At 38.6% G+C, this 13747-nt stretch overlaps 1 protein-coding gene across 1 annotated transcript in view; it reads left to right on the top strand.

Moving 5' to 3' along the window:
* CRYBG1 (crystallin beta-gamma domain containing 1) overlaps positions 1–13747 on the top strand; it is a 187396-nt gene that overhangs the window by 170922 nt on the left and 2727 nt on the right. The window contains exons 14-21 of the mRNA XM_049654077.1: positions 3016–3142; positions 3350–3382; positions 4411–4523; positions 6149–6278; positions 8624–8763; positions 10996–11119; positions 11553–11711; positions 13201–13363. Of these exons, the coding sequence (XP_049510034.1) occupies positions 3016–3142; positions 3350–3382; positions 4411–4523; positions 6149–6278; positions 8624–8763; positions 10996–11119; positions 11553–11711; positions 13201–13363 (989 nt within the window). The remainder of the gene's footprint in view (positions 1–3015; positions 3143–3349; positions 3383–4410; positions 4524–6148; positions 6279–8623; positions 8764–10995; positions 11120–11552; positions 11712–13200; positions 13364–13747) is intronic.

The raw sequence follows: 13747 nt of genomic DNA on the forward strand, positions 1-13747 counted from the left end.
TATTTAGAGTTTTTAACAGAAAATTACTTGTAATTTCTCTCTTCAGCATTTCCATCTGTACATTCCACTACTATAGTACATGCTTCTGTAATACATTTCTTCACTAACGTTACTTATCACTTATTTCCAACATGTCTTTTCTACTAAACTGTTAGCTCCTTAAGAGCAGGGACTGTATTGATTTATCCACCTTCTTGTATGCCCAGTTCATAGTGCAGTGCATAATATATGGCAGTGCTAAGTAAATGATTACTGAATGAACAAATGGGTATTTTATTTGTTCATAAACCTCTACTCCTGGTTGTAACCTTTCTATTAAATTCTGGTCTCATACTTGCAAATGCTACTGGCATTTTCAATTAACTGTCCAATTTTTTTTTCCTCAAGTTCAACTACAAACTCATTATTTCATTCCAACTTCTCCATATTTATTGGTTAATATCAACTTCTTTCTAGTTTCCTCAGAAATGTTAGAGTACTGGGGCACCTGGGTGGCTCAGTCTGTTTAGGGTCCAACTTCAGCTCAGGTCATGATCTCTCAGCTCGTGGGTTCAACCTTGTTTTGGGCTCTGTGCTGACAGCTCAGAGCCTGGAGTCCGCTTCAGATTCTGTGTCTCTGTCTCTCTCTGCCCCTCCCCTGCTCATGCTCTGTCTCCCTCTCTCTCTGAAAAACAAATAAACACTGAAAAAAATTAGAAATTTTAGAATACTTTGATTCTTCTGATATTGGGAATTTTCTTTACTTCATTGACTCTAGCACTGGTTCAGACTTTAATTATTTAACCTGGAACCATCCAACAGACTTTTATCTGGCTAGGACATTCTGACTTAAATTTCTTCTCTTTTCACATTGATACCACATATCTCTGCAAGATCATTGTCACTGAAGTGTCATTTTATTCATAAGTTTGTTCATTGTTCTATTTATCAACCATTTTTCACACTAATGTGTGTTTGATATGTGGCATTTTCTTATATAAATCCTTAATTAGTGCTCACATGAACTATATGAGATAGTATTTTTATCTCCATTTTATAGGTAAGGAAAATGAGATTTTGGTATGTCAGGCTACCTGCTTAAGGTTACTTTTTTTTTTTTTTTAACTTTATTTATTTATTTTGAATGAGAGAGAAGGAGAGAGCACAAGTGTGAAGGGGCAGAAAGAGAGCAAGAGAGAGAGAGGATCCCAAGCAGGCCCATGCTGACAGTGATGTGGAGCTCAAACTCACAAACTGTGAGATCATAACCTGAGCCAAAATCAACCGAGCCATCCAGGAGCCTCCAGGTTACTATTACACCAATAAGGAAATGGTAGGGCTGAGATTTGAACACAGGTCTATTTAGCTGGGAAAACTAAACTTTAGTTATTGCATACATGAGTGGTATCTCAAGCTTAAATTCCTGCTTGTCTTTGGAGGTTATCCATGATACAGCCTACCAGTCTTACTGAACTTCTTATGACTGCTGAATTTGCATCCTGCATTTCACATTTCAAATGTTTTTCTAGTTATCTTCTGGGCATTGACCTTTTTACTTCAATTACATTGTAAGCTCCTTAAGATCAGATATGATGTATTACTCTTACGTTTCTGTGAAGGTCTGCTAATGTGGTGTGCACAGGACATATTCTCAGTAAAAAAACTGACAAATCTTTAGCACAGTCCTTGGCACATATGCATGCTTACTAAATGGTAACAATGATTATTATTTATTATTCCTGAAGAGCTGATACATTAAACTTAAGTTCTAAAAAGATAACTATAGAGAAGCCTGGGTGGCTCAGTCAGTTAAGTGTGCGACTCTTGATTTTGGCTCAGGTCATGATCTCACGGTTTGTGGCTTGGAGCCGCATACCGGGCTCTGAGCAGAGCCTGCTAGAGAGTCTCTCTGCCCCTCCCCCACTCACACTCTCAAATAAACATTAAAATTTTTTTTTGAAAAAGATACCATCGAATTCCGATCTCTGCCTCAATCCTAAGAAATTTTTGCTTACCTTCTTTATGATCTAAACAGTTTTCCATGCTAAGTTTGTTCATTTTAGTCCCATCCTACCCTTTCTATTAAGTGGCATCAACTACGATATAGATCTCACCATAACATCAACAAGCAGCAACATTCCGTCAACTATTACTGCTCTTTTTGAGAGTGCTTTGGAGAAAAACAAGGAATAGTTGCAGTAATTTTTTTCAGATGATTGTTAACGCGCTTGCTATCTATCTATCGATTTAACTTTAACAAAGTTTACTAGAAGTGTCTGTTCCAGACTTCTGGCTCAAGTTTCTTACTTACAGTGACTCGTGCAATCAGGTTAACTCCCTTGCTCTACAAGCCCTCCTTCGCATCTCAGCTTGAGGTTGAATTGTCCCAGATGCAATAATTGGAACTTCCAGCCCCCTGACCCCAAGGTGCCCGGGGACGCAATCTAAAAAAATTTTTAAGAGCAGTTTAAAAGAAAAACTTTACAGATACTTCTCGGAAGTCCACGTTGTTTCCTTAGAATAGAATTAGAGGGGCACCTGGGTGGCTTAGGCCACCTGAGCCAGTGTCTGACTCTGGCTCAGGTCATGATCTTACCAGTTTGTGAGCTCGACCCCCACTCAGGGCTCTGCACTCTCTCTCCCTCTCTCTCTGTACCTCATGGGATTCTCTGTCTCTCTCTGCCCCCTTGCTCATTTGCACACTCTCTAAAAAATAAATAAGAATTCGAAAAAAATATCCCCATGGGAGCTTTCTCAGGGAATAGGATTTGACAAGTGAGAACACCAAAAAGTTCATGTAAAGATACTCTTACACCAAAAGGTTCGTGTAAAGATATTCTTTCACTTGTCACTTTGACTTGTCATACAGACACATCTCCCAAAAGATTAACAGAGGATCAGAAAAATTATTAAGATTACTGATTATTAAAACAAATGAAAATTTCTGTATGATACATATTTATTTAAATGTGTTTGATAGTTTTATTATACATGTCAACTATCAACTATGACAAGTAGATGTTTGTGTTTCTTTAGATGGGTAGCCTATGAAAATCCTGACTTCACAGGAGAACAATATATACTGGATAAAGGTTTCTATACCAGTTTTGAGGACTGGGGAGGCAAAAATTGTAAGATCTCTTCTGTTCAACCCATATATTTGGTAAGGAATTCTACTTTTGTATGAGAATATTTAACTGAATTCTGGATTTCCTTAATGTGTACTTCAGGTTCATGTAATACTTAACAGTACAGAAACTATTCTGAGGTTATTTTTAACAGTAATTGCTAATGATCTAGAAGAAAAAAAAAATGTTTCCAAGATGTCTGCTCTACTCATTTCCTTCTCTCTTCCCTTAAATTTTTTTAGGATTCTTTCACTGGCCCAAGGAGACGAAATCAGGTAATTTAAAAAATAATCTATTTTTTATAATTAGGGGCCTTCCATTGAAAAGCTGACCTTATGTGTAAAATGTCAGACATTTGGGATATTTTGTTAGTTTTACTTATTTTTATACCTCAAACCATAATTGTATTTCTAAGTTAGATTTAGGTTTACTTTATAAATGCTTGAGAGCATTGACTCATATCTAGATATTTCTTATAAAATGCTCTTCTCGGGGTGCCTGGGTGGCTCAGTTGGTTAGGCTCTTGATCTCAGCTCAGGTCTTGATCTCAGGGTCGTGAGTTCAAGCCCTGCATTAAGCTCCATTCTGGACATGGACATACATACATAAAATGTTCTTCTTATGTAAAGTTGAATTTAATATCATTACATAGAATCAATTTGCTTAATACGCTAAGATTAATATCTCAAACAATACGTACAGTTATTGTGGTAAACAGTAAAATGAATTTTCATATTTGCTGTGTCTACATTAGACAAACATTTTATACGGTCTCTCTCTCAAGCCTTTGTATGCTGTCTGCATCAACTGAAGTGTTACATTTGTTATTTAGGCTTTTTAATGGAAGTGTTCAGAATTCAGACAGCCGTAATTACAGAGGCACAAACACCACTGTAGCCTCCTTTATTGGCATACACAAGATTCTAATAAGTCAGCAAGTATCTTCCATTGAGAGGGAGGAAAACTATATTTCTAAAATACAGTTTCTTGTAAATGTTAGAACTGATGAACAATTACTTTTGGCCACAATAAAGCTTTAAAATGCCTCACAGCTTGTTGCGACAGGGTGTTCTATAGAAAGCTGCCTCAACTGTCGGATTGTCCTTTGATGTCTTTGAATCAAATAATCATGAATAGTGTGGCCAGAGTATTTCTAATTGATCATTAATGTAGAAGTGGAAAATTAAAGGATTTATAAAATTCATAGCAGTTTATTAACAGGTCATGTTTGCATCATCTCAAAGGCTGAATGAGTTAATATGTTTAGGAAAATAAGCTTACATATTTGTTTACTTTTTCAAAGATTCAGTTGTTTTCAGAACCACAGTTTCAAGGTCGCAGTCTAGGTTTCGAAGAAACAACAAGTCAAATTGATGATTCGTTTTCTACCAAGTCTTGCAGAGTTTTAGGAGGCAGGTAAGTAAAACGGTGGACTGGCAGGGCCTAATCCCCGGGAGAGTAGAATGCACGAATCAGCAAATCTTTAGGGACATCCCTAGGTGTTTGGCACTATATGAAACCACCAACGGTACAAGACCATGTTAGTACTGAGGTGCACCTTGTAGTATCTGAGCACTGGGCAGAGGACATGGGATCACTTTGGATGGAGAAGTTGAAAATCACCATGTCACTGTGCAATGGGATTCAGACCAGGTTCTCTACTCTCTAGCCTATGCTGTCACCATAACAGGACTCTAGATAATCCCTCAGGTGCCTCCCAAGGTGGATTTTTTTTTTTTTTTTTACAGGTAGATAGGCATTCTTTAAAAAAAGGTTTTTTATGTTTATTTTTGAGACAGCACGAGCAGGGGAGGGGCAGAGAGAGAGACGGAGACAGGCTCCAGGCTCCGAGCTGTCAGCACAGAGCCCGATGTGGGCCTCAAACTCACGGACTGTGAGATCATAACCTGAGCCGAAGTTGGACACTGAACCGACTGAGCCACCCAGGCGCCCCGGTAGATAGGCATTCTGCATGACAACAGTGTAATCATAAGAAGGGAAAGAAAGGCATGAGCCCAAAGTGCCGTGCTGAAAATAGTTTCATAAAAGCTTTACAGGGAGGGGAGAGCCCAAGGTCAGGGAAAGTTGGCTAGGAAACACTTGGAGCAAACTGTGCAGAAGGTGATGAGGAATTAAGTCTAATAATAATAATAGTAATAGTAATAGTGTCTTTAATCATACAGTTCTTTATGGTGTAAATAGCACCATCATATCGGTTAGCACTGCACAGTGGGAACAGCACTGGCTTTGCATTCAAGTGCACAGATTTACAGTAAAGATCTTGTTTATTAGCACACACCTCCGTCTCTGTCCTAGTTCCTCTTTATCCCCTGCCCTGCTTCACTTCTTACTACCAGACAGCTACTTTTGTTGTTGTGCATTTGTTGTCTGTCTCAGCTCACCAGAGTGTAGATTTTATGATAGCAGGGACTTCGTTTTGTCCTCTGTCCTATCCCCAGCAATGGAAAAGTACCTGATCTACAATTAGTCCTCAGTAAGCTTCCTTGGATTAAAAGAACAAACAAAAAGCCCCACCTCTTCTAAGGAAGCATGGAAAATCACCATCTTACTAGTAATGCTGGGGCCCTGAGGGGCTAAATGACTTGTCTAAGTCACTATGGTAGTTTGACTCATGGCCCAGTACCAAGGCGCTGGAAATGATAAAGGGAAGACGTTTGGGAAGGATGTTGGTAGACCCAAGGTGACTGATTAGCTGTGAAGGTTGAAGGATTATTCAGAGAGGACTCAAGGGCTAGAGGATGGTGGCACCCACGAGGGGAGCAAGGAGTACTACTGGAAGGTGCAGAGATAGAAACTGAAGATTTTGGGGAGAAAAATTTTGTTTCCCAAATGCAAAATTAACAACTGACTTACGAATATTCATTTGCAACACAATGGAAAAAAATAAACAGGTCTAGATATTTTTGAAGACAGAACAGTTAGCCACCGGCATTGTGTTTTATATATAGCAGGCTACCTATTCTTGAATAGGAATATTCAAATTACATATTGTACACGTCTATGTTTTTTTCCTGTCATAGCTGGGTTGCATATGATGGAGAAAATTTCTCTGGTAATCAGTACGTGTTGGAAGAAGGCCACTATCCTTGTGTCTCTGCGATGGGATGCCTGCCTGAAGCAGCTTTCAAGTCTCTTCGTTTTATAGATGTTGTAAGTATAAAAATGTCAGTGTGAATATGGCGTCACAGAGATGTGTGGTTCACGCAGCTGACGGAAACCAGCAGGGAGGCTTCCTCAGGACTTAAAGTCAGAGGCACAGAAAAAAGTTGCAATAGAACGTTCCAGCCTATAACTTTTTGGTCTCTTTTTAGAGCTTTAACATAGAAGTTGACTTTCTTTGCTGTTTTCTCAGACTTCAGGTCAAGGGTGTTCAGTCAGTCGTGGTATAGTCATCAGGGGTTCATTCAAGGCCCCTCTCCTGTCTTTCTTCCATTGCATACCTGATCCCTATTTTTATTCCTCTCTCCTTTACAGGTACCCGTTCTAGTGTGTTTGGGATACAGCTTAGATATTCTTATAAAATGTTTTTTATTTTACTTACTTTATCCTCACATGCACACGTATCCCTGTTGACCTGTGTGGGAATCCCTTCGAGATATATATTTAAAAAGTAGATTTGCAGGATTCCACGTGCATGAATATTCAGCTTCTCTAAGTAATGCCAGATTCCACTACTTGGGATCTTTGCTGGCAGAGCATGTGGATTCATTTTCTCCATCATTGCCATTACTGAATATTTTCTGACTTTTGTCAATTTGAAGAAATTGGGTAGAAAGTATTTTCTCATTGTGTTATGTTTCACCAGTATCTCCTGCATTAGTCATTTGGATTTTCTATTCGGTGAATAGTCCGTTTTTATATCCTTTGCCAAACTCTTTATTAAGTTTTCTGTATCTTTTGTTGTCACTGGGTTGCAGAAATTCTTCACAATTTTTAAATCTATGGCTTTGTTGTCTTAGAAATTTGCAATCACGTCTTCTCCCAGTTTATCACATATGTGCTACTTCAGATTATGGTGCCCCTTTTTGCATAGAAACCTTTAATTTTTGATGTAGCTAAAGCAATATTCATACAATAAAACAGTAAGATAATGTTCCAATTGTTCAACTCTGGGTGTGTCTGTAGTTTTGGAAATATTTGTTAGTGTTTTTTTGTAGCTGATCTCTTATAAAAAGCTTAAAACATATGTCATCGGTGACTTCAGTTTTACAGGTAGAAAGAACATACATGAGATGGCTTTATCTCCTCCCTGCCTGTTCAAATAACTAAAATGTTGACCGTTTCTTTAGATGTGAAAATAGTATCAGTGAAACATGGTATGGTGTTTAAGATTCACTAACTTACAGTGAAATATCTAAAACTTTGGTATTTAACCACCTAGAATTCTAACAGCTATCTCCAAATATATTTTCAAAAAACAAAAAAACCAAACCCACTGCCGTTGCAGTTTCCAAATGCCTTCCTTCACCTAGTACTTGGTGGATATGCTCCTTCACCTAGTACTTGGTGGATATGCTCAGTCACTTGTGATACTTACATCATTTCTTTCTAGTATATTTTATATAACCTAATTCCTACACTATACAAACCACCTCTACACACTAATCTGCTCTGTTTACTGGTCGGCAGAAATCTTTGTACGTGTCAGGGCACATCCACATCAATGAAGCAGTAAGTTACCACACCTTAACCACAAAACTTTAAGCAGGTAGGTAATTTTTGATGTATTATTTATGATCTTAGGATTATTATCATTAGAGCTTAGACTAGGGTCAGTTTCAAACTGTGATTTGAAAAACAAGCATAATCTGCTTTTTATTTTCTGAAAATGAATGGACTTCTGTGCCCTTGTCCTCTTTAAAATGACTGATGGCTTGAACATGCAGCTTCCACACTGGTTTTTTTCTCTCCTTTTAACAATTATTCCTATAGGAAAGTTTGGGAGCATGAGTATACAGAATCGTTGTCTTATTGACAAAACAACAACAACAAAAAAGACATTTGAAAATGCATACAAGGGGAAGTTTCTTTGATTAGGTAATTACCACTGTTACCACTAGACCCCAAAGACAGCCATAGTCCTCTGACCCTCACCATTTATGTCCATGGCTTTCCAGCCCCTCCTTTTCCCTAATAAACAATGGCAAAATTGAAAATAAATTTCATTACAAGTGTTGATTCAATACATATACCCATTCCTTTGTGCCTAGGATATGGTCCCCTCCATACCAGCTTTAAAACACTGTTAGCCATAACAGCTAAAACACATATCCATAACAGCTTTAAAACACTGTTATATTTACCCACCTTTCCATGTAGTAGAAAACTTCCTGCCTGTCCTCTCCTTAGCTTCGGAGTGCATGAACACCCAGACCTCCAGGGAAAGGCCAAGCCTGGCCAGAGCTTGTGATTTTTCCTTTAACAAGATATTTTCATGTAAGTTTGAATTATTATCAAAGATGAGTAATGGAACACTTGTTTTTGTTCCTATACAGGAATTTTCTGAACCAACAATTATTCTTTTTGAAAGAGAAGGCTTCAAAGGAAAAAAGATCGAACTTAATTCAGAAATAGTTAATCTCCGATCCCTAGGATTCAACACACAGATACGCTCTGTTCAGGTGATTGGTGGCATGTAAGTGAGTTACCTACTTGTTTATTCAATAAGATATTTGATTTTTAAAATTAGGTGTGATCAGAGTCACCTGGGTAGCTCAGTCAGTTAAGCGTCCGACTTCAGCTAAGGTCATGATCTCGTGGTTCACGGGGTTTGAGCCCCATGTCAGGCTCTGTGCTGACAGCTCTGAGCCTGGAGCCTGCTTCGTAGATTCTGTCTCCCTCTCTCCCCGTCCCTCCCCTGCTTGTGCTTTGTCTCTCTCTCTCAAAAATAAATAAAGCATTAAAAAAAAATTTTTTTAAGGGGTGCCTGGGTGGCTCGGTCGGTTAAGTGTCCAATTTCAGCTCAGGTTCATGGGTTCGAGCCCCATGTCAGGCTCTATACTGCAGCTCAGAGCCTGGAGCCTGCTTTGGATTGTGTCTCTCTCTCTCTCTGCCCCTCCCCCAGTCATGCTCTGTCTCCAAAATAAACATTAAAAAAATTGTTCAAAAAAAATTTTTAATTAGGTTTGATCACATTTCTTTCTGTCCTGTGCTACCTTAAACAAATTGAAATATAACCTCTTATCCTATTTTCTGTAAGGGTTAATAATTATGTACCTTCATAATATATTTTTCCTATTGAGAAAAGCCATGTGTCAGGAAGATTTCATCTTTTCATCCACATTTGTAATTTACTTAAGGTAAGGACTTTGTCTTTGGGTCCTCTCAAATTCCTAGAGGAATGCTTTGCAAACCAGTGCTCAGTAAACACATTAAGCACTTTTTTTTTTTTTTTTTAAGCAAGTAAGAAAGGAAGCTGATTTTTCTTCTCCCTTTGAAAGACCAAGTCCTTTGGTTTTAGAGTAAGGGTTTGGATTTTCTTTACCCAGAAATTGATAGCAGATGCTGTGTACAATGATTAAAGGCCGACATGGGAAGATTTTTCTCACGTTACAAGAATTTTGAAATTAAGATATAAAAGTGAGCAAGGACTACCAACATAATGTTTATAAGAAAGTAAATTTCTTTCCCTCATAAAAACAATAGGTATGGCCTCCCTGTATGCATCAGTGTTGGAAGGGCCAACAGTTATTTACAAAACAGTTGTAGATTATTACTGTGGTAGAATTATGGGTGATTTTTTTTCCCCAAATGGTTTTAATTATTTGTTTTTATGATAAAATGACTAAGACGATGACATTTTAAAGTTCCAGGACTAAAAGTAGAGAACATTCTTCCTTGATGTAATAGATCAGCCAGAGAAGAGGGTTGCTTGCATGCCGTGTGCCATGACCTTAACTTCTTCGGGGGTGGGCACTAGCATCTTCAGATGGAAGAGACCGGAGAATCTTCAGTTTTCTGGATTGAGGAAGATTACACCCATTTTATTTTTATTTTATTTTACACACACACACACACACACACACACACACACACATATATATATATATATATTTTTTTTTTTTCTTTTTGAGAGAAAGCAAGAGCATGACTGGGGGCGGGGCAAGAGAGAAGAGAGAGTCTCAAACAGGCCCCATGCGGGACTTGATCCAACAACCTTAGGATCACGACACAAGCCGAAATCAAAAGTCGGATGCTCCACCAACCGAGCTCCCAGCACCCCATACCCATTTTAAACAAAGCTTTATTATTTTTACTTAACCTTATGTAATACTTATGTGCCACACACTAATAAGAACTTTACAAATAGTAACTATTTAAATATAAGATTATTACAACTGAAAAGGTTTTACAAAAACCTCATAGGAGGTACAGGGCAATCTTGCAAAAAGGACTGAATTTCATTGCCCTATTAGAGGAAAAACTTACCTATTTCTCTTCAGGATAGGATCCTGGATGGCTCAGTAGGTCAAGCATCTGACTTGGGCTCAGGTCATGATATCACAGTTTGTGAGTTCGAGCCCCGTGTCGGGCTCTGTGCTGACAGCTCAGAGCCTGGAGCCTGCTTTCGCTTCTGTGTCTCCCTCTCTCTCTCTGCCCTTCCCCACTCATGGTCTCTCTCTCTCTCAAAAATAAATATTAAAAAAAAAAAAATGGATCTTTGTGGCATACTCATGTACCAAGAATTTGCTATTTGTCAATAAATGGGTGCTTTAAGTGTTTTAGAAAATAGTTTCTTTTTCTCTCCCAATGTATATTTAAAGTATAAAGCTCCGTGTAAAACTTGGAAGCACTATAAAAATATAATCAGGGGCAACTGTTAAAGGGATACTGCCACTTACTGTGGTTTTCCACTTTTTTTTCCCAGATGGGTTACTTATGAATATGGCAATTACAGGGGTCGGCAGTTCCTACTGTCACCAGCAGAAGTCCCAAATTGGTATGAATTCAGTGGCTGCCGCCAAATAGGTTCTCTACGACCTTTTGCTCAGGTACTTTATTCCTTTTCTAGACTTTGAGTACTCTTCTCTGCAATCTTTACCTTTTATCATAAACATAATTCAACCTTTTAGTTTCGGTATAAAACTGAAGTATAACCTTGGTCTCTGCGCCCCCACTCCTTTAAATTTGGGCTCTGTTTCTGGTGCTGAAAAGTTGTGATGGCTTTCAGAAATGCTACCACATCCAACATCAAAACATGGCGGGTCCCATGCCCTGGGCTGTCCACAGGCAGGCTCCCTGCCCCTGGCATTTTGAAATTCTGACAGACTCTGCATTGAGAAGATCCTAAACCCTCTGAGACTCTTGCGGAGAGTAGTTATCCCTAATCCAACCTCACTTTGGTTTCTGCCTCTATTAATGCTTATTCTGTGCTTCTAACAGTACAACTTATAGATGACTATCGCTGGGGTCTCTGTCTTCCAGAAACGAATTTATTTCAGACTTCGAAACAAAGCAACAGGGTTATTCATGTCCACCAATGGAAACTTAGAGGATCTGAAGCTTCTCAGAATACAGGTCATGGAAGATGTTGGTGCTGATGATCAGATTTGGATTTACCAAGAAGGATGCATCAAATGCAGGGTGAGCTTAGACAAGTGTTTGTAATAGCATCTTTCTTCAAGTAGATGCTTCCTGGAGCACTTTCGTAAATAAATTAGAAGGGTTTTCATGAAAGTATTTTTTAGCTGATAGAACCAATCAAGGAACTTAAAATGGGAGGTAAATCTAGCACTTATCCTAGATGGAGTATTTGTATTTATACTTGATTTTTATATAGTAATAAAAGGAAGTGTCTGGGTTATTCTCCCCTATTTCCTTGATCTTTTATAGTTTTTTTTTCAATAAGCCCTAGCACTATGGCAAATCATTCTTGATTGGTTGATTTTGGAGGACCCCGCAGACTAGGGTGAAGAGATAATGCCCTGTGTACAAGACAGTCCATTTCCTAATTATCACACCTTGTGAAGTAGATAATGGCCCATCTCCCTCTTGCATCACTCCTGCCATACTAGATGTTAAAAAGTTGAATGTAGTAAGACTTTATTAGAGAAGCTTGTGCTTCTGTTGTAGATCCTCTTTAACTCCTTGATTTTATGGGCTTGACTGTTTGCTCCCAATTTTTTAACTCAGTGCCCCATGAGTCAGCAGAAGGACCACTTGTTAATTGAGTCTGTTGTGCTGGAGGGAGAATCATCCTTTCAGCAAGCGGAAGTCATATTTAGACAGGCACAGAAGAAATAGCCTGAGAAACAGAAGTAGCTGGAATTTAGAAGGCATTTTTAAAAAGCCAACTTCTGCTTTTGAATTATCTTAAACAATTCAAGAAAACTGCCTTTCAGCAGTTATTTCTAAGAAACATTTTAGTGATGTTATTTAACTTTGAGATAAAGTATCCTAGATTACACTTTTAATCTCAATATATAGTTTTCATAAGCATTTTCTGTAGCAGTATGTGTTCATGTCAGATGAACATGATTGCCACACACTGTTTATATATAAAGGATAGATTTGTTTTTGAAAAGGACCCTTAAAATATTTGCGTGAAAACATACTTCACTGTATTTGTATTTTATTCTTTCTTTTTATAGTTGGATAACATGCCTTCTTAGAAATGTTTATTGGACATTTCTCATGAAGGAAAGAGAAGCGAATAACTGGGATTTCAGGTTTTAAAATGATAAAATGCCCTTTTTAGCCACTTCAGTGTTATAGCAGCCTTTCAAATTAGAAATGCAGTCACATTCCAGAAGGGTCAGGCTAAGCAGAGATGGTTAGGCCAGGGGAGATAGAGCCACAGACCCAGCCTCACATCATTGTCATTTCTGAACGGGAAAAATGTTCTAAGGTTTCCCTTACAAAGGGCAGAAATCTTGAACTTTCCGGCACTCGTGTCATCTGAAATGAGGGTGTAAGTATTTGTTGTTTGATCCCAGTTCCTCTGGCGAAAATGTCTCATGTGGGGTAAATGAAACTACAACTAAGACAACTTTAAAAATCACTTTGAGCTAAGAACTGATCACGATCCTTGAATGTGTCTCACCTCTAAGCAGTCTTATCTGTCTGTAAGCAGATAGCAGAAGACTGCTGCCTGACAATCGTGGGGAGCCTCGTGACCTCGGGCTCCAAACTGGGCTTGGCCCTTGACCAGAATGTCGACAGTCAGTTCTGGAGCATGAAGTCGGATGGCAGAATCTACAGCAAGTTGAAACCAAATTTAGTTTTAGATGTCAAAGGTAAGAATCATTTATTTTCTCTGTTGTGTCTGTACTCAACTAAAGATCTAGTTTTTACTTTTGAAAATGAGCATAGTGAGAGATCCCATACTGTGCACCAGCCACTGTGCTGAATGCTGAACACTTTACTTACCTGAGCTCAGGGCATCTCTAGAGCAACCCTGCGAGCCCCGTGGTATGCCCTCCTGTCCCATTTTACAGTCCAAAAAGTGAGGGTCAGAGAGGTTAATCATCTCATACCCAGAAGTGCTTTGGTGGAATGCAGACCTAGGCTGACTTCAAACTATTTGTCTTTTTTTGTTTTGTTTTCTTGTAACAGTGTTAGATTAAAAATCACAAAAAGCCCTGATTCCACGAGTAGAGTGGAGGATTCTCATGCACATG

The sequence above is a fragment of the Panthera uncia genome, assembly GCF_023721935.1.
Source record: "Panthera uncia isolate 11264 chromosome B2 unlocalized genomic scaffold, Puncia_PCG_1.0 HiC_scaffold_24, whole genome shotgun sequence".
NCBI classification, from domain to species: Eukaryota; Metazoa; Chordata; class Mammalia; order Carnivora; family Felidae; genus Panthera; species Panthera uncia.